This window comes from Phaethon aethereus (assembly GCF_964289735.1).
Source record: "Phaethon aethereus genome assembly, chromosome: 1".
Classification (NCBI taxonomy): Eukaryota; Metazoa; Chordata; class Aves; order Phaethontiformes; family Phaethontidae; genus Phaethon; species Phaethon aethereus.
The window spans coordinates 100,990,766-101,017,296 of record NC_138575.1 but is presented as its reverse complement, the minus strand read 5'-3'; the positions used below and the strand labels follow the sequence as shown (position 1 = coordinate 101,017,296).

Here is a 26,531-nt window from a genome sequence, read left to right as displayed (position 1 = left end):
CACTACTGACAGTAAATCTCTGGTTTAATAGGTAGAAATACACCATCAAAAACATTAAGTAAGTTCTTCAGTTTTGCTTTTAATCAAGGGATACTCCATTCCCTTATCAATTGCAGATAATAACCTACAGACTAACTGATTTGCATAGTGAGATCAATGTTTTGTCAGTCAGGACTTGTAGGTGCAGTATGCGTGACCATAACTGTGACTTATGTCAGTGCAAAAGCACAAACTCACCACCTTCCATTCCCCAAAGTATCAGTAGGGTGCATAAGAATTGCTGTCTGTAGACATGGAAATGGTGGTAGATGCTTTTCTTCAAGTCTTCCACATCTGCAGCCACACATAAATAACAAAGGTTCCAAAACTCCAAGGAACAATGTCAGATTTGCCACTGATTCACTGTGTATCTTTGAACCAAATACTTCATAAAATAGCAAGGAAACCCCAAGTTTTTCTAACTGGAACGTAAGATAAGTACTGACAGTCGTAGAGATTTCAAAAGTATAAAAGCTTGTAATACAGATGATTCACAAACTGCCATATTCTCCCACTCCACTAATGCTAAAGTCTATAGCATGCATCATTCCCTTCTCTTCTCTTCTCTCTCTGGATTCTTTCCTGTATCATGCAACACCATACAATCAACACAAGACAGTTACATCTCCTACAACATGACTGTGTTACAGATTTCTGGCCAAACACTCAAGAACACCTGAACTGTTTTAAGTAACTTAGGTCTATTTTCCCCCTCTACACCTCCCTTGGAGGGCTTACTCCAGCAGCATGATTTGTTTATACTTTTCCAGCAACTTTAGACTTATTCTTAACTCTCTTATGAACTCCTTGAATACTCAGACCTGTTTTAATCCATTCAAATCTCATGTTTTTACACAGTATCAACATTTCTCCACCTTCCATGATCTACTTCACACTAATTAGAGCAACTCCCAAGCTACCTTGCTTCAAACACACCATTTCTATGTTGCATATTGGTCATTTTGGTTTCATTGGGTAGCCTTATGGCAGTTACGGTGGGTAGCACTGTCTCAAGGGGACAAGCAACCAGACTGTACTTCCTCAATTTACTTTGTAGGCAATGTCAGAAGCAATGTGCTACAGGTTATTTCCCAGAGATGAAGGCTGACAAATATGAATGACCTCTGCATGTTAGTATTTTGTAATATTAAGAATGAGATACCCAGTAGCGCTTGAGTCCCCTGTGCTGAAAATGTTACTGATTTTGCACTATCATATGGTATATACTCTGATACAATTTAGCCACCTTCCACATATAATGGCAAACTTTTGTTAGGCTCATAACCAGAGCAAACTCTCTGCCTTTGGTATTTTCCTGTTGAACCACTCCCACACTTCCCACAAACAGAAACTTGAACTTAGAACTATTTTAAAATATGTTTTTCCAAGGACTTACCATCCTAAGACAGAGATGCTTTAAGAGGATATTTTCATCCAAGCACCTTGCTGTGTGATAATCCTTGGTTTAAGCATGCTTGTTTACAAGGTATTTCAGCTAAAGGAAACTTTTTAAACAAAGAGAAAACAAATGGAACCTGTAGCAAGATTGCTTACTTTAGTTACTTAAGATACATCTTTGGGTAACAGGGCAAGATTCCAAAACACCATCAAATAAGTTCCTTCTTTTCTTGTGAGAATATATGTGACAGCACAGCCTTTAGAGTAAAATTAAATTTCAACTCGCCTTCCTAGTTTTCCCCCCAGACTACTGTGTCTTAAACTGTAGGCATTTAAATGGTATACGTGTCTCACTAATTTTTTGTTGCTAAACTTAAGATACTTAAAGCTGTAATCAAGTTCCAGACCACAGTATGACTCCAAACATTACACAGAGCCATTGCGCTCAAAAATAACAGTTATGCAGGACTGTTGGTACCATATAACAGAACTATAATGTAACTTTACTGCAGCGTAGAAATGGCATAAAAAGAAAATAATAAAAAAAAATAAAATTACTTGTAACCTGAAATTCCATTGGGACATGTTGCCTGAAAGTGTCCTCTACCCAGTGCCCTTAATCAACCCATAACTAAGGAACAGGAAAACAAACTGACCCTTATTTTTGTTGCAATCACACACCAAAAAAAACCCAAACCCAAAAGTAGGTATTTCAGCAGAGGTAAAGAAGGAGTATGATGCAGAACTCAGATCATACATTTCAAAGAGCTCTTAAAGTGAGAATTCTCCTCCTTGATTATCTGCAAGTCCTCATCTTGGTGGACCACAGTATGTTAAAATGAATGTAAGAAGGTATGCAAATTGCATCAAAGATCAAACACAAACAGAGCCTTTTGTATCAGGCATTTTAATGAAGGTGCTGAATAACCCAGAAAGACTGAACAAAACTATGGAATTCAAAATAAACAGGAGTTTTTCATAAGTTGGGGAGTGGGGAGGACATAAACCAATTCATCAACACCAAAAAAGAAGCCATTAAATCTAATTACAACCAGTAACAAGAGTTCCGTATGATCAACTTACCTACTTTGCATATCCATTTATGCTTTATAACTTAATACAGCCCAAACCTCATTTTTGGATGTAGGCTCCCTGTTTACTGGTTCTACTGATAAATTATATAGGTGGAAGAATATTCTATATGGCTGCTTTGCAATTAAGCAAAAGGACCTTTCAACTTGTTTTTTTTCTTGACCCCCCCTTAAAAAATTGAGAAGATTATATAAAAAATTACATTTCCATCAAATTTATTATCCTTGAATTTAGGACATTATCATCATGACAGATTAATAATGGTGGTCCAGTCCTCAGTATCTATTATTCCCCTAGTCAGTGTGCTGAGGTAACTGTCATTATAAAGACATTCCCAGCCACATATGTCATCAGTTTGGCTGGAGAGACTCATAACCCTGAGTCAACAGTAAAATTATTGGAAGGCAAAGACTCTTGCAATATCCTTAAAACGTATTTGACACGGATGTGAAAACTGTGTTTCTGAATCTGTCAGCTATATATGTAGATGCCTACCAGAAGAGCAAATACAAAATTAATCACCAGTGGATCTACATGATAAAAAATGCTGAGAGGGGCGGGGAGGGAAGCCTTTCTAGAAGATAAGGTATGCCAGTGACCAAACTGAGATGATGCATGTGCATTCCTACTTTTTCTCCCCAAATACATGTATGAAAGCACATCAATAATCCTTGAACTCGGAGTACAACTTAGGTACTGGGCAAAACTGGGCCTGATTCTTCCTCCTTTCCCTTCCTTCACCCTGCCACCTCCTCCCCAAATCCACCCTGTAGCCCTGTCTGTTCTTTGGCCACATTTTCAATCTTACATTGCTTCTAAGTGTGAACAAAGAAGGCACAGTGCCACATCACTTTGACTAAGTTATTGTAGCCATATTATTTGAGCAACTCCATTTCTACAGATTATCTTTTATTAAAGACTGGCTAGCAGCTTGTGATTCTGGCTTCAAACATATGGTTTCAGCACCAGTAACAGTTCAGAAAAAAGATGACAAAGCAGCATTTATGACTGAGGGATGACCAGAATCACAGGCAAACCTCACCAATGCACTTCAGATTTATATGTGCAAGAGCATTTAGGGCCATTGCTAAACATAGTCAATAATTTGAAGCTACAGTTTAACAAGCTAATGCTTTCCCATCTACTGATTTGCTTTGCCTTTTCTGCAGTCAGTCTCTTATCTGTTTTAACCTAAATTTTCCAACCTTCGATGAAGAAAAAGTCTGATGAGGATGTGCTAGGCTGTGTTACTTTATCACACCAGAAGGATCATCTTTTAAAATCTTTTTTTGAATGTAGGGGACACTAAGTCCACTGGAGTGCTTTCAGTTCACATATTCCCTTCACTCAACTCTAAAAGAATAGGCATATTCTCCCTCTATTGACAAAAACTTCAAGGAAATAGATCTTTCATCTCAGTCAAAAGAACAACAGGACATGCCCCTATACATATACACAAACACGTAGGACAACAACAAGGACTCAGTATACGAACAAAGCTAGTTGTGGAATACTCAAGAAGTCAAGCCAACAATTTCCAAGGTTATCTTTGTCGTGAAGACATCCTTATTTATTTGAAACCAGCATGTGTTTCAGTTGCCAGTATAATCAACCACATTTATTGGCAAGCATGTTCAGTGGCAGGTTTTGAAGGCAAGCCCTACAGGATATAAGATATGAGACTAGAGTTCCACTGCTTACATTCCACTCTTTAGTGAGACTGATGTTTAAACAAGAAAAAAAAAATCCATTAACATCCATCTTAAGTATTTTCTGCTTACTTCTTTGCAAGTTTGATATTTGACAATATTTGCAGATTTGCAATTCTGTTGCTTCCTGCCACCCCCCTCCCCAAGGAATACAGCTGTTTCAAGATCAAGGCACCCAAAACATTGAAAAGTAGATGACAATTGTTAATGGATATACAAATTGAAGGTAAAGCCCAGTATAGTTCTTATGCTCCTGTGTTTAATTTACTTTCAAACCATAGGAGATTAACCATATGAAAAATTGGTAACCGCCCTTTTGAGAAATTGTACTGTGTTCTGAAGGAGTAACTGGGTGACTGCATGCATGTTTTAGAACTTTTCAGTAATTACTCACATTCTCTTAGATACAAGAAAGTCTTGCCACCTCACATCATAAGCATTAATGGTGCCCTTAGAACTTGCTTTTAATCACAGGCTTGTCAAGCCATGCTAAATTAACATGGGTCAACAGATGTGTTAGGCTACACTAAAAGAGATTTTCAGGTCACTTCTCTGAAGCCTTGTTTAGCACTCCTGGTTCCTTTCGCATGCCCCAGACTGAACTTTCCCTGCAGCAGTCTCAGTTGTGCCAAGCAGCTCTGAAACATTCCTAAAGAATGTTATCTTGAAAAAATTGCCTGACTTCTGCTGTGGGAAGATACACAGCAAGTTAGGCAATGAAGAGGAATTATTGTAACAAAACTAATACACATTGCATTTTCCCCACCCCAAAGTAATGTTTTCCAATAAATTGCTTGCAAGCTTGCCTGATCACAAGTCAGTACATTACTGTAACTTCTAATGACTGCCAGGCTTTCTGGATTCTCTTGATGTGAATCAACAAACACTAAATTCAGATATTAAGGCATTAAGGGGGGGGGGGGGAAGAAAAAAAGAAAAGCAGTAAGGAAAATCCACACTAGGATAGAATATCAACGTTCTTTCTCATGAATGATCTCTGTAGCATTTCAGGTTTCGTTTTTCAGCTAATCCTCCTGCAGACAGGCACATTTAAGTCTGTGGAAGACTTGTTCACACTGTTCAACTCCACGACTTGGATTATGCAAAAATCTATTTAGGGACTTTAAATACGCATAAGGGAGCAGAGATACCACAGCAGTATCATTTGAAGCTGTTCAAATGTAACAAAATCGTTTGCATATTGACAGGTTACTGGATTGATCCTTTGCAGGAGACTATAAAGAAACACTGCATTTGCTTACTAAAAAAAAATAAATAAATGTTTAGAATTGGGGTTTGCGAAGAAATGCACCTATAAAACACTATTTTAGAAGACTGCCCTGAAAGCTCTGAAAACAGCCAAGAGATACTACTATACTGTTTAACATTTACACTTGGAACAGCCCTTTGAAAGACGCACATTTGACTTAACCATAAGACCTCAAGTAAAAATCCCATAATCTTCTAGTCCTGAACATTTTACTTTTTACTGAAATTTTCCATTCTTGATCATAGTCCAAGAAAAACATTCACGTAGAGTTTGAGGAAAATACTTTCTTCCCTACAATTAAAAATAGTTGAACTTCGATATTTTCTAAAACATATACAATAGAAACTTTCTCTTAATTATATCTCCAGCAAAGCTTGCACAACAGCTAGGGTAGAAAACAGAACTAAATCCACTTCCTATTAAATAAGAAACAGTACTGAATAGTATCCCACTATGGCACACAAAGTACATTTGCATAAATTTTATGAAGACTGCAAATGACAACGTAAGAACAGGTGACAGTAATCCAAAAAAGGCTTAGAAAACCTTCAAGCTGCAATATTAGTGATATGGACCCACCTCTATGAAAACTCAGACATTAAAAAAAAAAAAAAGAAAAAAGTATTTTCATGCTAAATTGTTAGAGTTCTGTTGTTCTGTATGAAAACTCAGACATCCAAAAAATAAGACATCATGCTAAATTATTAAAGTTCTGTTGTTCTGTTTTGCTGTAGAGTTAACTGCTTCAGTTACGATCAGATTATCTTCCCAGGCAATGGAAGGCAAGGAAAATAGGGAAAGGTTTTTCACTGTGGCTAAACTAAAAGCCTAAAGTAGCTTATTCGTGCCAGATTCATTAGATAGTCTAACTCAAAACATCTAAAGCTGAAGGGCATGTTTCCTACTGAGAATCCAGAACCGGAGCAGCAGATTCACTTCTATTTCCAAAAAGATTTAAAAGTTGCTTAGTTTTTATCAAGTAAGGAATGACAATAAAATAAGAATTTGAGTTACTGCTCTCTTCCTCCCCAAAATAAAAGTCCTCTCCGCATGCCATATTCCTCATTGTTCTAAGTTCTAGACCCTACACTACAAATCTACCACAAAAATGGCCTTGGGCTACAAATCACAGTATGTGGAAAAAACACTATAGTGAAGAAACTGAGGAAAGACTGTTAACTGCACCTGTCTGAAGATAATCATAACCTAAAGTTTTTAAGTCGTACAGAAACTGGATTAAATGGTAAGAGTGCACTGACACCACCTATCTTGTACATTTGTTCAGAACACCTACCACTTCCAATTCATTGCTACTTTTACTTTACTTTTGTGGAGAGTGAAGTAGCTCTAATCTCCAAAACTACTTTTCATGTATACCTGTAACTGCTAACACTGATTGTTGTTACACTTTGATTACAGTGAAACAAGAGAAAAAAAGATATTGGAGTTAACTCCCTGTGTTGCAAGAGGGGAAAAAAACCTGAAAAAAACAGAACACAAAAACCATGAGAGACCGCCTCCAAGAGCTTAAACTGAGAGCTAAGGAACTACAGATAACTGTAGAAAACAACGGTGCAACTGTACAAGAAGAGCAGGAGGAGTTTGAACAGCAGGCCATTATATATGAAAAAGAGCCCATAACTGAAAGGCACTTGCATGAAATCCAGAAGCTTCAGAATGAAATTAATAATTTGGTAGAGGAAGTTCATAAATTCAGTCAGCAACAAAAAAGCCTACTATCTTCAATGAGAAGATTCAGTGTTCTGAAAAAGGAATCTAACATAGCAAGAGAAATAAAAATTCAAGCAGAACACATACGAAAATGTTTGGATGAACTGTCAATAACAGTGAAAAAAGCTGAAAATGAACATGGGCCATCACGTGCCACAGTAAGAATTCTAGCTTCTCAGCACACTTTCTTATCCCAGCGTTACCTAAATGCTATGCTCTCATACAACGATGCTATAACTGCTAAGCAAGAGAAATGCAGAAGATTTATTGTCCGTCAGCTTGAAGTAGCTGGTAAAGAGGTATCTGAGGAAGAAGTCAATGACATGCTTCAACAAGGAAAATGGGAGATTTTCAATGAAAATCTACTCACTGAAGTCAAAATTACCAAAGCTCAGCTTTCGGAGATTGAACAGAGACACAAAGAACTAGTCAATCTGGAGAACCAGATCAAAGACTTAAAGGAACTTTTTATCCAGATATCAGTTCTCGTGGAGGAGCAAGGGGAGATGATGAACAACATTGAATTCAGTATGAACAACACTCAAGAATACACTCAAGTATCCAAAGAAAAATTTGGGCTTGCAGTCAAGTATCGAAAAAGAAACCCTTGCAAAGCAGTATGCTGCTGGTGTTGTCCATGCTGCAAATGACAAAAGAAATAAACTGTTTGAAATACCAATGGTTCCTATTTAGTAAACTGATCTTGTAAAGCAGTCTCAGGATCCCTCGATTGCTTCATTTTTCTCCCCATTTCCTCTTCCACAGAGCTCTCAGGAAAAACTGCACCTGTTTTTCCAAACAGAGTTAGAAAAATGCAAAGAATTTTACGGTTTTCACAGAAATATATGAACTAGGGGAAAGGATCAAAGGACACAAGTGACAGTTTTTTGCTCTTCCACTCAAACTAAAGCAACGTGGCAACAAACTATCTGTGGTTTTGAGAACCATTGAAAATATTGTTAATCTCAAAGACAGGATTCATAAGAATGGTTTAGTCAACTTTTTATAAAATAATAATTAGTATTTTTAATTGCCTTGTGGTTTTTTAGCACTCATATTGACTTGGTTCAAATTCTAAGTTTTTTTTCCAAAAATCTGAAATTCTACCAAAAAAAACCCTACACATACAGCAGACATCGTCAGTAATAATCCAGAATGTGATGCCTAAACCAAACAAGAAGTCAGAAAACAGTTATCAGGAGTGTTTCAATACTGCCTCTATAGGAAAAGTTACTTACAGGCTTACTTACCTGCTTAATGCCATGAAATAATGCTCATGTTATAGCGGGACAGTGTGCACTGTCTTATGGAATGCAAAACAGACAATGGGTTATTTATTTTAGTAACAGCATGCTGTATTTCTTACAGATAGGTGTTGAGCTGATATTTTCTGAACACATTAAAGACCACTAGCAGCAGAAGATCATGTCACCAAGCCTACAGGGATATTTGTTAGCAGCCTGCTGAGAAGCCAAGCATTAATAAACTGACATAGAGATATTTACATTATTCAGCTACATAGGCAGACCCCCACCAGGTAAGGATAGGGGAATATGATACTTTATTACACAGTGGTAAGACACATTCTAACTACTGCCTAGCCTACCTAAATATGCAGTTGCCTCTGCAATCTCACTTTTCATAGAATCATAGAATAGTTTGGATTGGAAGGGGCCCTTAAAGGTCATCTAGTCCAAGCCCCCTGCAGTGAGCAGGGACATTGCAACTATATCAGGTTACTCAGAGCCCCATCCAACCTAACCTTGAATGTTTCCAGGGATGAGGTGTCTACCACTTCTCTGAGCAACCTGTGCCAGTGTTTCAGCACCCTCATTGTCATAAATTTCTTCCTTAGATCTAGTCCTATCTATCTATCTATCTACCCTCTTTTACTTTAAAACCACTACCCCTTGTCCTACCGCAACAGGCCCTGCTAAAAGGATTGTCCCCATCTTTCTTATAAGACCCCTTGAAGTACTGGAAGGCTGCAATAAGGTCTCCCCGGAGCCTTCTCTTCTCCAGGCTGAACAACCCCAACTCTCTCAGCCTGTCCTCACAGGAGAGGTGTTCCAGCCCTCTAATAATTTTTGTGGCCTCCTCTGTCCCAACAGGTCCAGGTCTTTCCTGTGCTGAGGGCTCCAGAGCTGGACACAGGACTCCACGTGGGGTCTCACCAGAGCGGAGCAGAGGGGCAGAATCACCTCCCTTGACCTGCTGGCCACGCTGCTTTGGATGCAGCCCAGGATACAGCTGGCCTTCTGGGCTGCGAGTGCACATTGTCGGCTCATGTCCAGCTTTTCATCCTCCAGTACCCCCAAACGCTTCTCAGCAGGGCTGCTCTTGATCCCTTCCACCCCCAGCCTGTATTGATACTGGGGGTTGCTCTGACCCAGGTGCAGGACCCTGCACTTGGCCTTGTTGAACCTCATTAAGTTTACATGGGCCCATTCCTCAACCTTGTCCAGGTCCCTCTGGATGGCATTGTGTCCCTCAGGTGTGTCAACCGCACCACTCAGCCTAGTGTTGTCTGTGAACTTGCTGAGGGTGGACTCAATCCCACTGTCTATGGCATTGATGAAGATATTGAACAGTACTGGTCCCAGTATAGACCCCTGAGGGACACCACTCATCACTGATCTCCATCCAGAATTGCTGTTGACCACTACCCTCTGGATGCAACCATCCAACCAATTCCTCATCCACTGAACAGTCCACCCATCAAATCCATATCTCTCCAATTTAGAGAGAACAATGTTGTGGGAGACTGTGTCAAATGAAGTCCAGATAGATGACATCCATAGCTCTTCTCTTGAAGAGTTTGTACCTTTGCTAGTACAAAAATGAAGGAAAAATATCCTTCATTATCAATATCCTATTAAAAAATAGGACTCCATCCTTATAAAAATAAACATAACCTAAAACCACAGAATGATTTAGGTTGGAAGGAACTTCTAGGGAACATCCAGACCAACCTCTTGCTCAAACTCTTGCTGAAATCAAGACCGGAATCTCCCTGGTTGCAGCTCTTGTCCACCACTTCTCTGAGAAGACCCCTGTTCTGTTATCTTCACACCTTATGGGTAGGCAGCAGGAAGATCTCTCCCTGAGTTTCTTCATCTTAAGTCCAAATAAATGCAGCTCTCTGACTCTCCTCATATGTCATACACTCCAATACCTGAGCAGCATGGACTCACTATAGTATAATCAACAGTTGTCTTCACGGTGTTCTTGTAGTGGAAAGTCCAGAACCAGACACAGTATAGGACAGGCATTTATTTTTACTGCTACAGGAATAGCTAGAAGAACTAGCTGAAGGCTTCCAGAACTACAAATGGTCCCATGAAATTCTACTAATTGTAGAAGCCTAGGATCCTCATGTAGACATGCAAAACAGATGCCTAAAGTAGTAAATATGAATATCTCCCCTGAGTACCTAAAACAGAGCAGCTAGCCATTGACTCAACCTGTCCCTGAAGATACCTGAGATATTCTTCATGAAATACCTGAATTAGCAAGACAGGAAGTATACCACTGCTTTATTTTGCAGGAGCAGTTATTTCTGCAGTGAAGTGAAGAAAGCAGATGTGGACTGCTTTTGCTTTCCATAGTCCTAATGGTTGGTTTCTGCCCTGTACACAACCCCTGTTGGAACAGAATGCGAAACAGTGCTCTAATGCAATTTAATAGAAAATAACAATGCAACTGAGACAAAAAAGTTATTTCCAAAAAGAAACAAAACAAAACAAAAACCCCAAACACTAAACTGAGAATGTATTTCTCAACTCCTTTATACTGTGCGAAGACACAACCAATACCACTGTATCTGGATACAGTCAAAGAAGTCAGAGCAAACTGCACTGCAGTTCTGCAAGACACTAAGTGAGCTAGATGTCTTTAATTGCATCTACTGGAAGGGAAAAAAAAAAATCAATCTACTATCAAAAGGCGCTACTGAGTTATTTTCACATTGAGATATTTATAAATAGTTGGATTCCTTCCATCCCAGCTTAAAACTGCAACTGAAATTAACTGTTATCAAAGTACAGTCAGAAGTCTGATCTTTAAAGTGAATAAGTTATTTACACAGTAGTGACAAAAAGTGAAATTAGATAATGACATCAGTGATACTATACCATTAAATAATCTCCCTTAACTGTTACATATATGGAAGCTAGCTCTACGTTCCAAGGGCAGAGTAGAAACTAGCCAATAAGCAATACAGAGAAAAAAGTTGCTACCGCCAACATGCTTTCATGTGTGTATGTACATATGTATACAAACATACATAATACACACAGAAATATGCACTACACACACCACCCCACCTTCTTCTCTTGTTTTTACTTTTAGAAAAAACCAAAGGTAAGTAACAGATAGCCCTTCCCTTCTCTCCTGGGCCCTTAAACGGAAAGGCATTATGGTATTTCTGTGAAGGATTACTGCAGCCAGCACTGACAGAAGAGAAAACCAAAATACAACAAACACCACCTGTTTATACAGTATCCCCCACAAGGACGCTTGTTGTGAATGCTCCTGTATCTGAGAGAGAAACGTGTTCCTGGGTTAGCCCAGGAACAGTTCTCTTCACACCACAGAGGTGCTTCTTTGAAGTAAACATAGTCTGGATAAACAAGAGCTGTACTTTAAATCCTGGAAGAAAACATAATACTCAGGAAAACAGCTGTCTATCCATACGCAGGTAAATAATTCAACTAGTTTTCAGCTGTATATTGGTTAGAAAATGGCAAAACAGAAACATATATAACACACTGCAGAAGAACTGAGAGAAAACCAGAAAGCTTTTTCTTATTACAGGTGCTATTAACTGAAAGTAACAACTTACATTGACATCATGAGAATTTGATATTGAATATTGAAAATTATTAACACTAGAAGTTACGCAGGCTGAAGTAATAACTAAAATAACTTTCCTTTTTTTTTTAAGTTACATGGTTATGCAGAAGAGCAAACAAGTTAAAGCAGAGATGCTAGTATTCTAATAAGAAATGTGAAATATTAATAGGTACAATCCCTCATCACCAAAATAACATGTAGAAAGCAGCTTTCTGCTAAGAAAATAGCTGCCCAGCAATCTCTCTGGTATAAAAATATCAGCCATAGCACATGGAATTGAATGTCCTTTTGCATGTGCTTTGTGTCAAAGCAAACCTCCCCACCCCCCAAAAAAAATCCCCCCCCTAAAATCCCCAAACAAAAGAAGTACTTGCATTTGCCTACATAATATGAAGTATAAATATTCCTTTCTGATAAAAGGACAGACAAAACAATTCAAAGAGAAGAAAGTTTAAACTCGCATACCTATATGTCTTGAGGATGCTGACAGAAGAATTGATCCATAAGCATAAGAACTGCAAGAAGTCCTATTTTCTACAACTCAAGTTTTCCCATACATAACAGACTGATAAACTACTTAAGCACCCGAGTGTTAAACGAGGCCTACATGAGCAAAGAGAACATAAATTAAGTAGTAACACTGAACAGTAAAAAAAAGCCAAATATAAAGTTTAACATTTTCAAATAATTTGTACTGAGTCAGTAACAGCCAATACCATCAGCGCTTTAGGAAAACTGTCTTAAAATGATACTGTGATACCTTCATGGGGGGTGATAAACAATGAGATGCCACAGTACCAACTCAATTTGAAGCAAGTATCACACTGAACAGTATCAGAACTCTTATATCCCCATATTACTGTAATATAAAGTGTCTTGTGCCAATCATATGTCCACATTGCACAATTCAGCCAATTGTCTTTCCAAACTACTGGGCCTCCATTTGTCCCTGAACAGTGCTCAGGCTGACTATCCATTCCTTTATCAGAGAGGATGGGGAGCAAGACTTGTCTTCCCCTTGACTTTTCTTCTGTCAGCAGCGTGTCTTCTTACCCCTGGCAAAAAGCAGAGTTGCCACATGCATAGGCATACTATGGGATTAGGGCATACCATAATATAATAGATTGGGATAGAAGAAAATATGGCAAAAGGAAGAGTGGGCCAACTCTACTTTGCTCTGTAATGAAGACTGCATCTCAAACTCTTTAGCAACGGATCCTGTCCTTCATTGTGAAGTGAGACTCATCTACCCCTGATAATTCACAGCAGTACACTGTGAGTAGTGCTAAGAAGATAAAGTTGACTACAAACAAAAGACATCTAAGACGACATGCAGAGACATAAATTTACATTAATTCCCAGTGTTTTTCAGAAAGGACTGTTGCTTGTTTTGGCAGATGTAAAACAAAACAGGAAAAATGTTCTGGGAAAATGTTCTGTTATTCAAAGAAATAATAGAAATAGTATATTTACTGGGAAAAACTATCTTTAAAAAAAAACCCCAGATTTTTACCTTCAAGAAAAAAAGTTACTTTTTCCAGAATAAAACACATACATTTTTCAAGGACTTACTCTTCAGCTGGAACAATTTTAAATTATTTGTTGTGGATTTAATTTTCCACACACTTCATGAACGAACTGAGGGCCTCCTTTGCACACCTCCCTATACTTTATGATTGAAACATTTGTACTGCACACATCACAGTCCTAGCTGGACAACATATCCAAAATTGTTCTCCCACCTCTCCTCCCCTCCTTCTTGCAAATACACACGTTAACTTAGTTGCTACCTGGGTGATAAATTATAACTACACTGTCTTTGTGGACAGTGCCAGAGTGCAAGCTCTGGCCCCTGGATAAAGTGGTGTGGACTGGCACCCATGTATGCTGTTTGGAGTGAAGTGCTTTTGGAGGATCCCCTTCTGGAAAGGACAGGTCACATCCACACTACACCACTTGACGCCAATCTCCTGTGGGCTGCATGTGACATCCCTCTGGCCTTAGGACTTCTATATATAAACTATTCTATTCTTAATTCAACATGTCCAAAATAATGATCAGTGCAATGCATCTCATGAAAGAATTGTTCATGCTGATATCATATGCTTAAGGTTTTAGGACATCGCGTAAGGGCATGTAGTGTGCAAGACCTGATCACAGAATCACTAAGGTTGGAAAGGACCTTCAAGATCATCAAGTCCAACCATTAATCCAGTGCCACCGTGTCCCCTAAACCATGTCCTGAAGCGCCACATCCACACGTTTTTTGAACACTTCCAGTGATGGTGACTCCACCACTTCCCTGGGCAGCCTGTTCCAATGCTTGACCACCCTCCCGGTGAAGAAATTTTTCCTAATCACAGAATCACTAGGTTGGAAAGGACCTTTAAGATCATCAAGTCCAACCATTAATCCAGCACCACCATGTCCCCTAAACCATGTCCTGAAGCGCCACATCCACACGTTTTTTGAACACTTCCAGAGATGGCGACTCCACCACCTCCCTGGGCAGCCTGTTCCAATGCCTGACCACCCTCTCAGTGAAGAAATTTTTCCTAATATCCCATCTAAATCTCCCCTGGCGCAACTTGAGGCCATTTCCTCTTGTCCTATCACTAGTTACTTGGGAGAAGAGACCAACACCCTCGTCGCCACAACCCCCTTTCAGGTAGCTGTAGAGAGCGATAAGGTCTCCTCTCAGCCTCCTCTTCTCCAGACTAAACAACCCCAGTTCCCTCAGCCGCTCCTCATAAGACTTGTGCTCCAGACCCCTCACCAGCTTCGTTGCCCTTCTCTGGACAGGCTCCAGCACCTCAACATCCTTCTTGTAGTGAGGGGCCCAAAACTGAACACAGGATTCAAGCTGCGGCCTCACCAGTGCCGAGTACAGGGGCACAATCACTTCCCTACTCCTGCTGGCCACACTATTCGATACAGGCCAGGACGCTGTTGGCCTTCTTGGCCACCTGGGCACACTGCCGGCTCATATTCAGCCGGCTGTCAACCAGCACCCCCAGGTCCCTTTCCGCTGGGCAGCTCTCCAGCCACTCCTCCCCAAGCCTGTAGCATTGCATGGGGTTGTTGTGGCCAAAGTGCAGGACCCTGCACTTGGCCTTATTAAACCTCATACAGTTGGCCTCTGCCCATCGATCCAGCCTGTCCAGATCCCTCTGCAGAGCCCTCCTACCCTCCAGCAGATCAACACTCCCACTCAACTTGGTGTCATCTGCAAACTTACTGAGGGAGCACTCAATTCCCTCATCCAGATCATCAATAAAGATATTGAATAAGACCGGCCCCAGAACCGAGCCCTGGGGAACACCGCTTGTGACTGGCCACCAGCCGGATTTAACGCCGTTCACCACAACTCTCTGGGCTCGACCATCCAGGCAGTTCTTTACCCAGCAAAGAGTACACCTGTCTAAGCCAGAAGCCGCCAGTTTCTCCAGGAGAATGCTGTGGGAGACACTGTCAAAGGCTTTACTAAAGTCCAGGTAGACAACGTCCACAGCCTTTCCCTCATCCACTAGGCGGGTCACCTGGTCATAGAAGGAGATCAGGTTGGTCAAGCAGGACCTGCCTTTCATGAACCCATGCTGGCTGGGCCTGATCCTTTGGTTGTCCTGCAGATGCCCCGTGAGCACTCTCAAGACCAACCGCTCCATAATCTTCCCTGGTACAGAGGTCAGGCTGACAGGCCTGTAGTTCCCAGGATCCTCCTTTCGGCCTTTCTTGTAGACGGGCGTCACATTGGCAAGCCTCCAGTCTTCTGGGACCTCTCCTGTTAACCAGGACTGCTGATAGATGATGGAGAGTGGCTTGGCAAGCTCCTCCGCCAGCTCTCTCAGTACTCTTGGGTGGATCTCATCAGGCCCCATAGACTTGTGGGTGTCTAGGTGGCTTAGCATGTCCTTGACTGCTTCCTCCTGGATTATGAGGAGTACATTGTGCTCTCCATCCCCATCTTCCAGCTCAGGGGGCTGAATATCCTGTGGATACTTGGACTGGCTATTAAAGACTGAGGCGAAGAAGGCATTAAGTACCTCAGCCTTGTCCTCGTCCTTGGAGACAATGTTCCCCGCCATATCCAGTGACCTGAACAGGCCAAAGTCTGCCCTCCGGAAGTCCATGATAGCAGTTTTGCTGACCCCTCTCCTTACTTCCCTCACAACCGAGAATTCTATCATGTCGTGGTCGCTAAGCCCAAGACGGCCTCCGACCACCACATCTCTCACCAGTCCTTCTCTGTTTGTAAACAGCAGGTCCAGTAAGGCATCTCCCCTGGTGGGCTCACTCACCAGCAATATCCAATAATATCCAATCTAAACCTCCCCTGGCACAACTTGAGGCCATTTCCTCTCGTCCTATTACTAGTTACTTGGGAAAAGAGATGGTGATGATGCAGTGTTGAAGACCTGTCCTGATTAGTAGGGGCTGAAGTTGGTGTGGTCTACACCCTTACTATCTGACCAAACTACAGTGTTATACAGACATGTCCTCTCAGGAAGAGGGAGGACACACAACTGTTTCTCTCCAAGAAAGAAGTGAATCAGCTACCACATACACAGTATGGCTCACTGTGGTGACAGCACCCAAAGAACAACAAAAAAAGGTGGGGAGAGTGGAGGGAGTGAATGACTAAATCTCTCAGTGTAGACAAACCACATCATTACTCTTCTGTTCAAAATGGGGGGGAGGGGAAGTTTAATTTGTTTACTTTCATTAAGCACTGTGTATCAAAGACTCTCAAGCCTTTCCAGGTGACCATTAAGTGTATCATTGCTGAAGTTTGTTCCTATTCTTGGGAGTTTTTGTGTGTGTTCTTTTTTGTTTGTTTGTGGTTTTTTTGTTTGTTTGGGTGGTTTTTGTTTGTTTGGTTGTGTTGTTTTTTTACAAGTCCCACTCCACATCAGCAAATGAGAAAATCTTGAACTGAATGAATCAACAGAGCATTGAACAAATAGATAGAGCAGTGGACAAACCTGCCCTCATGTAACAGCAAACAACCAGAGAATACTTTTATTTAAATGTTACTGTCAGAGATGTTTTTACTGTAATGAACCAGATCCCATAGTTATAAACAACATTGCCTTTTAACAGGAAGAAACATACAATTATCTAAATTAAGATATGTTATTTTCTTTTTTAAATCTTTGAAGATAAAAAGGAGATGTATTTAGATAAAGGAACTTAATGATTCAGCATGTATTTTACTCATTACATCACATCAAAATTTGCTTACCTGAGTAGAAAAAGTTCCCCCCTCCCCTACTCTTTCAGACTATTTTTTCAAGGACAGTTAGCTCCTACAATAATTGTACCGCTCACCTGTATCAAATTCATACAGGTTGAAGACAGAGACCAAAATTAGTTTTAATTCATTCACTTTATCTATTCTGAAAGGCAACAGACAGCTGAGGACTGCGCTTGTTGCACTATAACCAGATACAGCATGTGCTTACCCAGCCAGAGAGGAAATGCTGAAACAGAGGAAGGGAAGAGGAGAAGAAGGCTTCAGGAACTAGTGAGAGAGGTTTAAGTATGTAAGTAAAGGTGAGTATATTAAGGAATGTATTTATTCATTAGTACAGAGTTAAACAAATTGTATTTTATTTCCTCTTGGAATTATTACTGAACAACCAATTTTCTAAAAGCATTCAACAACAGCACTCTTAATCCAAATCCTAATGTTCTGAACACCAGGAACTGTACAAGTAAAACAGGATGAAAGTTCTAGTAAGCATTAATTTACCTAACAGGGAATGCAATTTTTCTTTCAAATTTTCCTTTTATATATGCTGAAGTAGTCCATGGGATAAAGGGCAGATTAGGAAGAGAACTCACAGAACAGAATACTTGTCCAGAGGCAAATTCCTGCTTCCTTACCATTGCTACCATTACAGTGTCACTCCTTTCCAAGTTTTATTAACTAATAAGGAAAATATTACAGAGCACAACCACAAATATGATATTGATAACCATATAACTGGAATGCTCCTTTACAAATACACAAATGTAATTGGCTGATGAGCAATGGTTTATCTCAAAGGTCCATCTTAGCTACCAGTCATGAAGATTTTATTTTTCCCCAATCCAACTGGCAAAACTAGTTTTGTCCAGGTAGATAAAAGCCCATAAAGGCAAAAGAAAAAGGTAATTCTGCCTTTTTGATTATTAACTACCAGAAGTACACCAAAAAAAAGGGAAAAAATGAAAAAAAAAAGGTCATAACCAGAAGGTTATTTCAAAGACAAGCAGATGCTAGGTACACACAATGATACGCCTGATAGTGCATATGCAGTAACTTCTGCTGCTGCCTTCAAAATGCAGAATGGACTTGCATCCTATCTTACAGCATATTTATATTTACTTCATTGTACAAAATACTGCATATAGCACAAGTCAAGGTAAATAACATTAGACCAAAATGCAGTGCTGGCTGTTGAAATTTTAGTACATCGGTTCAATCTATGCTTAAAAAGAAACATGAATATCCAGTACAAAGATTTTAATTGTTTCATTCTGATCAAGTCACCAGTACCTCTTTCATCATTCTTCAGCACACACACACTTTGAAGCTGTAGCTCATTCCTTTTCATTCCTTTAGACTTTCATTTCTTTTATGAGTTTTTAAGATGATAATTGGTATTTAATAAAACATTAATGAATAAGCACTTTCTATCTAAGCATACAAATAACACAGTAATCTGTGCACCTACAGACAGCAGAGAGTAAACAAATTACACCTGTTTTTCTGCTTCTCCTTGTTTATTTCAAGTGCTGGAGGAACAAAGCAGTAGTCCAGACCAGAGACACACTTGTGGAGTGTGGAAATCACAGCGGAGTCTCTCTCCTCTGGCATGAAATTGTAAGAGTATTCTATAAAAAGAGAAATAGATTGTGCTCTGCACTGCAAGAGCATGGGAGAGAAGGGAAGGGAATTACTTAAAGTAAACTTCAACTTTCCAGGGTTTAATACTCAGAGGTCACTGTATTGTTTTCAGTAAATACAGGCCTTTACACATACATGCACAGACTAAAATGCACTAATTAGAAACTTAGCAATAAGTTCCCTAATATTTTGCTATGTGGATACCAAGTATCTCATCATTTAAAAAAAACCAAACAAACAAACCCCAACAAAAATGAAAACAAAAGCTGAACATCCTTAAAAGAGGGAAATATTAAAAAAGGCTAACTTTCACCACAAATGTGGAAATCTGCTAGCAGTTTCATTTATTCTGCTCTCGACACATTTTAATTTTTTTAGTTTTAGGGACTTAAAGGAAAAAATTTTATGCTACAGAACTCTTATTTCGCAAGTATGAGTGACAGGGATTTGCGTCTCCAACCAAAGGAAGGGAAGGTGCATGGGACCAGTTTAATCTCATTTGTTAAGCACTCCACCTCCATACCACAAACACTAGTGCTTACTGACCAAGCCTTCCTGCTTCACAATGTAAGAAGTGCTTCAAATACTGGAACAAATTCTAGGGTTGAGGGCTGATATGATTTGAACATGCAGAGAGTAGCATAGCTATTGCCATGAACACAGACACCAAACAGAAAACAAAGACAATACAGGAAAGAATTCACAAACTCAAGAATGCAGGCTCATATAGGGAGCATGAAACAAAGAACTACGGGATCCCTCCACAGAACTGGGACGCAGCAAGAGCAAATTCTGTTCAAAGGCTTGAGGGTCAGTCATTTAGAAGGCAGTAAGATCAACAAACTTAGTTTAGTCACTGTTAGACTCCGTTCGAGGGAAGTGAGTGGGCTTTCTACAGGTACAGCCAGACACCCAAATAAACTCTATCACAGGATTAGGGTATAGAGATTTCTGTGAAAAAATGCTAACGTTGTATTTATTTAGAAACACTGCACAGTTGTCAACTGTCACAGTTGCATTTTCAGAACAGTTTTGAGTTAAAATAGCTGCATTAAGTAATTTTTATTGCCTTCCCTGTACTAATAACATTCAGATAGCAACGGAAGGTAAAATCTAATCTATTTTTCAACATATACACTATTAGTTTGCTGAACTACACTCCACTTGATCAAAACAGATTAGCCAGTTTCACCCTCAAACCACCAGATCATCATTACTTCTAAAAAGTAACAGGCCTCTCCTTATAGCTTTACAGATTCTTTACGATATCACAGAAGTGTGTAATTACTGCTTTCTGGAGGTCTTACGCCCACCAGACATAACGGTATTGTCCTGATAAACTGTTTTAAACTTCCATAGGGGGTTTTTTGTAACTTCAAAATGGTATTTGTCCTCAAAGACCTTTTGTGTGGCTGAATTTAATAAAACGTTATTTCCAATATTTTACAAAACCTGGTTTTTAAGCACAAAAGTACATGAACCTGTCTGTTCTGTGAAAGAATGTATCTAAACCTCTTGAAACTTTAACTTTTTGTATTTAACATATATGCACTGGAACAAAAGCAGATGCCAAATACTACTAAAGTAAGCCTTCTTTAATGAGATTTTGCTGCTCATGTATCAGCAGCACCACCATGTGTTAAGCGAAGAAGACATTTATTGCTGAGAGATTACTGGTATTGCAGAATATAGTCAATCATTTACAATTTAAGTAATTTATGTAGGCCTAAATAGTAACAATATTTTTACACCATGTTGCCATGCCAAACTTGCAAAGCCTTTAACCTATCATACCATTACGAGTAATAAAAAAAACCTCATTGTTTTTCCACTGCTAATGAAAGAGATGAGAAATAAATGTCCCTGGGAAGGACTAAATAAGATCTGATGTCAGATGCAGTGAATGTATTCAGTATATCACCATGTACAACTCAAGGAAAGAAGGAGGGAAGAAAGAAAGAGAGAAAGAAACTCAAGGAAAGAAGGAGGGAAGAAAGAAAGAGTGAAAGAAAAGGCTTGTTCACTAGAACGGTATCACGACTGGCATAAATTAATACTTCAGAAACACTGTAAAACTAATTGTAATACTGCTTAGAGCTAAAGTTACAGTAGTGTTAGTGTACTTTATACTTAGTTTATACTATATATAAATACTTCTTGAGAAGGTGTACTGAAGATCAAAATTTACAAAATTTGAGATTATTAGGAGAGCATTTATTAACATTACTTACACTAACACGGGTTTTCCTGATATCTTAGGGCTGTTTAAAACTTCTATCATGGCTTGCTTTGTTTCTTCCATTCGTGCAATGTCACTGGAATCCACAACAAATATTACACCATAGGACTCAGCATAGTAATTTCTCCAGATATTTCGAATTCGTTTTCCACCTCCTAAATCAAAGATGGTGACTTCAAAGCGTCCCTGTTTAAGGTCAATCTTGGAAAACCCAACTGTTGGAGCCACATCTTCAGGAGACTCTGTCAGAGTTCAAAGAAGAAAGCTTTCAGTAAAGTAACTTAAAAAGTAACTTTTTTAAAGTAACTTTTCAGTAAGCGTCCTAGTTATTTAAAGAAGATTTCGCATTGTGATTTGTGTAGCAAAACATTTATTTTAAAAACATGGAGCAACCCCCCCCTGTTAAGTGACACCATATTGCTAACCATATATTTTTTTACATTAAGATTTTCCCTCTCATCAGGTAATTTCAAATATACACATTAGTCTCTCAATCAGTTCCTTTACATTAATTGGGGGAAGGGGGGCAAAAATGTAGTTTTTAATATTTAATGCCACAGTTAAATTGCAGTGGTGTTCAGTGTACTGCAGTTTTTACTTTCCCCCTCACCACCAATGCTCCCATCTGAATAGTTATATAGCATTTGCATGGTATTAATCCAAGTTTGAGAAGGAAAACAAACAAAACAGTTAATGCATTATGACCTGGGAAGCCTTGTGCTCTGCCAAATTTTGTCTTTCTCCCTTGTGGTTGCCAAAACAGCTTCAAAAGTTGAAACCAAGGGCTGAGATGAAGGGACTGAAACCACATTCTTCTGAGATATAAACTACTTAATTGCCTTTATTTAAGATCAGGTTTTGGCCTTTGTTCATTTCTGTATTTTTATTTTATGATTTTTAGTTTGCCATGCAATATGCTAAAAATCTATAGCTTTATATTTAACACTTTTGCTTGATGTCTCCCTTTCCACAGGGCAAAGAAAGCCTGCACTTGCCTCACGCCACTAACCTGCCTCTGCAGGGGTGAGTTAATTGGATCTCTGCAACTATTTTATGTAGCTTGTTAGCATAAGGCAGAAGAAGCAGATGAAAAATTCAACTTGTTGAGAGGAAGAAATGAAGGCATGGTCAAAAGCACTGAGCTCTGAAGAGCAGTGCCAAACCTAAATCACCTTCTGCTACCATGTTCCCTTTTTGAGTGAATCCTTCACACACAGCCAAGATGGGGATTCAGAACACACCCCTTGGCCAGAAAGTGTAAGCCAAGACTCAGCAAGAGAAAGATCTGGGATCCCCATCTGTGAAAAACTACAGCTTCAAAACTCAGACGACTTTATTTTGAAGAACATTTTGCACTGTGAGCCGCCAGTATGTGCTCTTACAAGAGACAACAATGTGAACATGAGGATTAGTTAAGGATCAAAGTTATTGATGGTGCTGAACGTAAGGGGATATTGCTGAAACATCTGCTCCTATTCTACGGCGAGGTGTCCAATAATAAACAGTCTTCAATGTAAAAGCAGGGTCTGCCATATAAGCTGTAGATCCATTTTGGCAAATATGACTTTGGTGACCATGCCAATTTGCCTAGGTTTAAGAGTCCTAAGAACTTCAACCCTGAAGACTAAATGAAGGTTCTAATCTCTGCAAGGGGGGAAAAAAAAAAAAAGCTTTCTAGGGCAAGCACTGTTGAAGCCCTGGGAAAAAGTCACAGAAGTCAGAACTACTTTTTCCTGGAGTTTCCCTTCAGAAATACCCATTTTACCCCACTTTTTCCCAGAAAAAAAGGATTTCTAGAAATAACTGTGACATTTAGCTGATAAAAGCATTAAAGTTGATTTTGAAACAGAATGGAAGGCTAGATAATGAAACACTCATGTTTTCAGGGCAAAAATTCAGGAATATAAATGAAAGAATATTCACAACTTTATGCATAATTTAGCAAGTCTGTGACATGCGTAAACAGAAAGTCAAGGTGGAGTCTCCAAGTCTGCCAAAACACTACTAAGTACACTCTTGTTATTACACAAGATGAAAGTTATTTAGAAGGACAATATCACGGGGGGGTGGGGGGGGGGAACAAACCACAGATAATCTTTGTTTTCATAAGCACAAGTTTTATCTCAAATTATATCCTGCTTGCATGTGTCACTGGATAGTACAAAGTATCCTCCAATATCAAGTGGTCTCGTACTGAAGTAAGTGCCTGGAAAATTGCTAGTGCTTTTCTGGTGATAAATAATGCTATAAGATACATATCACTAGAACCATCCTTTATGTTATATATATACATATGCAATTTTCTTATTTTGAATGTTTTTCTCATTATACACACTTACAATACTGATTTTTATATAAAGTTTACTGATGTATGTGCGTTAATGGGTGGTTACCTGAAAGCAACCTCAGCACATGCACACAAGGAAAAAAAATAACAAAAAAAAATCAGGTCCACTTATTTCTCTAATGTATAGTAAGATATGAAACACATCATTAACCAGAATATTTTGTATCATTGCATTAATTTAAAGTAATTATTAATTAGAATGTGGTCTAAGCCTTCAGAGTTTTTGTCCTATACTTTCTTTCACTTAAAAGCAACTGATGGAGACAGACAGCTTGTTGTAGTTACAACTTTCCTTTAGCTATTTATTGAACTACTGGAAAAAACCTTCCTCTAGGCCAAAAATACCCTATGATGCTCACGAAATTTAAACAAGAACCCAGAACAGATTTTGTTGCGATTTAGGATTTTGCAGAGTTAACAATACAGTGGTAAACTTAAGCACATAAGCACCAAGGTACTCTGAACATTCGGTCTTAGTGTTTCCAAGATAATTAAACACCTCTATGGACTAATTTTTTCTGTCTCAGTGGACTAAAGGCTCTAATGCGGCATGGTGCAATGTCCTTTAAGAGGCAACTCTCTCCATACTATCTACCTTGCCTCTGCACAGTACTTCTACCTTTGAAAAAGATGTAGTAGAATGGTAGCAACTTTGATGAACTACCACTGACTTGGGCCTAGGTTAGCTCAACATGATGTTAAGTGCAATGGCCAATGAGCAAACGCAGAGGTTGCTCTGCTGTTTCTCTATAGCATAAAGCACGTTACTGGGAGCACCTACTTTTTAAGTCACCTTAGCATGACTTGCTGGATATAAAAAAAAAAAAAAAAAGGGGATCTTTGTTTCAAAGGTAAAACCCCTTAATTTTTCTCTCATCTGCAGGTCTTCACACAGTGGGGACTGTGACATGCTCACTTTGGCAACCACACTTGTACCACTTCTGGTGGTACAATCACCAAAATTTGCTTTCAACAATATGGGAGGAAGAAATAAAATAACAGATGAAGCAATATTTTTAGATTAATATGATGGAAAATTAGTAATTATACTCTCTCTTTCAATGCTCCATTTGCATGATAAACAAATTAATTGCTTACCTCCTTGAATTCCTCGGACTGTAGCAGTTTTACCAGCATTATCAAGGCCCACCATTATTAGTGTCACCTTCCTCCATAAGGAGAAAAAAAAAAAGATATTTCAAGTCTTTTTTTCCTCTAGCTAGACATCACTGATTAAGTTTTTTAATACATGCATAGCAAATTTACCACAAAGTAGTAGAAAGAATAGGTAACAAAATACAAAGTAGCAGGCATTGTTACAATGGTGTATCTGGTATTCAATATATCAAACCATCTGATTAGAGAGAAGAGCAGAACAAGGTATGAAATGAGAAGTCTAATATTGTGTAAGTTTCACATAAGACAATGATGTTGCTTTCAACTTGTATTTGCCTGCTGAAATTTAATTTCATGGCACTGTAAATTTTACCTTTTTTTTTTTGTATGTGGTCATGGTCTCTTTAACAATTTCTGTAATTTCATTTCCATTCCCCTGTATTCATTTCCCTCTCTGCCTCAAAGTTGTGCCTATACTAGAAATTTATTTCTGTCTCAACCAGTGCATCTGAACAACACTATACAGTATACACCACTTGTGTAGACAACATCAGATGCTGTAAATAAGCGGCACTGGTACTCATCATGCCTTTATGTCAAGCAGGCGCAACATAGACTGCAAATGTGCAAACCAGTGGTGTTGAGTATGTACAATATATGTACAATATCTTAGCAAACTGGTATACAGGTTAGAATTTATACCAGAATAGTACTTTACGCAAAGCAATAGGAAAAACATATCTATGTGTATACCTCAATTGTTCCTCCTATTCACGAAGACTCAGGGGAATCAAAGGAATTTAGTTAATTTTATACCCCTTAAAAATGAAGGAATACTAAAGACGTTGTTATTTCCAGTCTTAAAAGTGTAACAGCATCATACATGAAATATAATTTATGCAAGTTCTTTCAGAAGACCCAAAAAACTCAGAGAAAAGAACCTAAAAATTAACAGTAGGATGACAGTAAATTATACTTTAACAGTAAGCTAAAATCAGAACAGCCGTGAACATTTATAAACTCACAATTGTCTGTAATACATTGGTGGTGTCAGAAAGCTACTCAATTCAATATTGTTCTTTGAACAGCAGCACCTTCTATAAAACCTAACCTTTGTAGCATTGAAAAAAAAAAAGCAAATCCTCCTACGTGACTGTTGTAGTATAAGTAAGTGTGGTGTATCTTTATTTCTCTTCCCCATAGTTTGTAAATAGTTTGTTTCAAACTATGCACTATCTGTGCATATCTGCTAATTGGAGGGAAAAGGATGCAGGATGTCAAAGTAAAAGTAACAGAAACAAATGAGAACAGTAAGCAAGAATGGATCACCAGGCTACCCACAAAATGCAATATTAAGATAGTTAATAGTAAGAAAACTGGTATTACACTGGGGCTACAGTCTACTGTTTTAACATATTATACTTCTGAATCTCAAAAAGCAGAAATTAAATCAGCAAGACAAAAAACAAATAAACTTTACATAAACATTCTAGGATCACCCCATAAGGCTCAACTTGAGGAAACAGTATACAAAGGACAATATTTTGAACTTTATACTTTCCTGAAGTCAGAAACAAAGTACCTGAATTAGACATGATTAATATTTCATTTTTAAGTTCAGAAGATGTATCGATTCTCTCTTGGAGAAAAAAAATGATGGCTTTTGTCTCAGAATTAAAAAATATGAAATGTTATATAGCAAATAAAGTAAAACATAGGTGAGAGGACATGAAATACAGTTTAGGAAGGTCAGCACAGAAATGTAAAATATTTTCACATGTTTACCTGACAGGTTCCTGCCACCGTTTTAACCAGCTGCAGCAATTGGCCATTAGACTGAACAT

General features: G+C 38.8%; 2 protein-coding genes across 2 annotated transcripts in view; one reads left to right on the top strand and one right to left on the bottom strand.

The window, feature by feature from the left end:
* The window catches only part of ARL13B (ARF like GTPase 13B), a gene marked incomplete at both ends in the record, with an annotated part of 48,041 nt that extends 21,510 nt beyond the window's left edge, over positions 1 to 26,531 (bottom strand). The window contains 3 exons of the mRNA XM_082013762.1: positions 21,217 to 21,466; positions 24,670 to 24,740; positions 26,473 to 26,531. Of these exons, the coding sequence (XP_081869888.1) occupies positions 21,217 to 21,466; positions 24,670 to 24,740; positions 26,473 to 26,531 (380 nt within the window). The remainder of the gene's footprint in view (positions 1 to 21,216; positions 21,467 to 24,669; positions 24,741 to 26,472) is intronic.
* Positions 7,014 to 7,889, top strand: STX19 (syntaxin 19; the record flags this gene model as incomplete). The annotated part of the gene is made up of 1 exon (XM_082013773.1): positions 7,014 to 7,889. The coding sequence occupies one exon, from the start codon at positions 7,014 to 7,016 to the stop codon at positions 7,887 to 7,889; it is 876 nt and encodes a 291-aa protein (XP_081869899.1).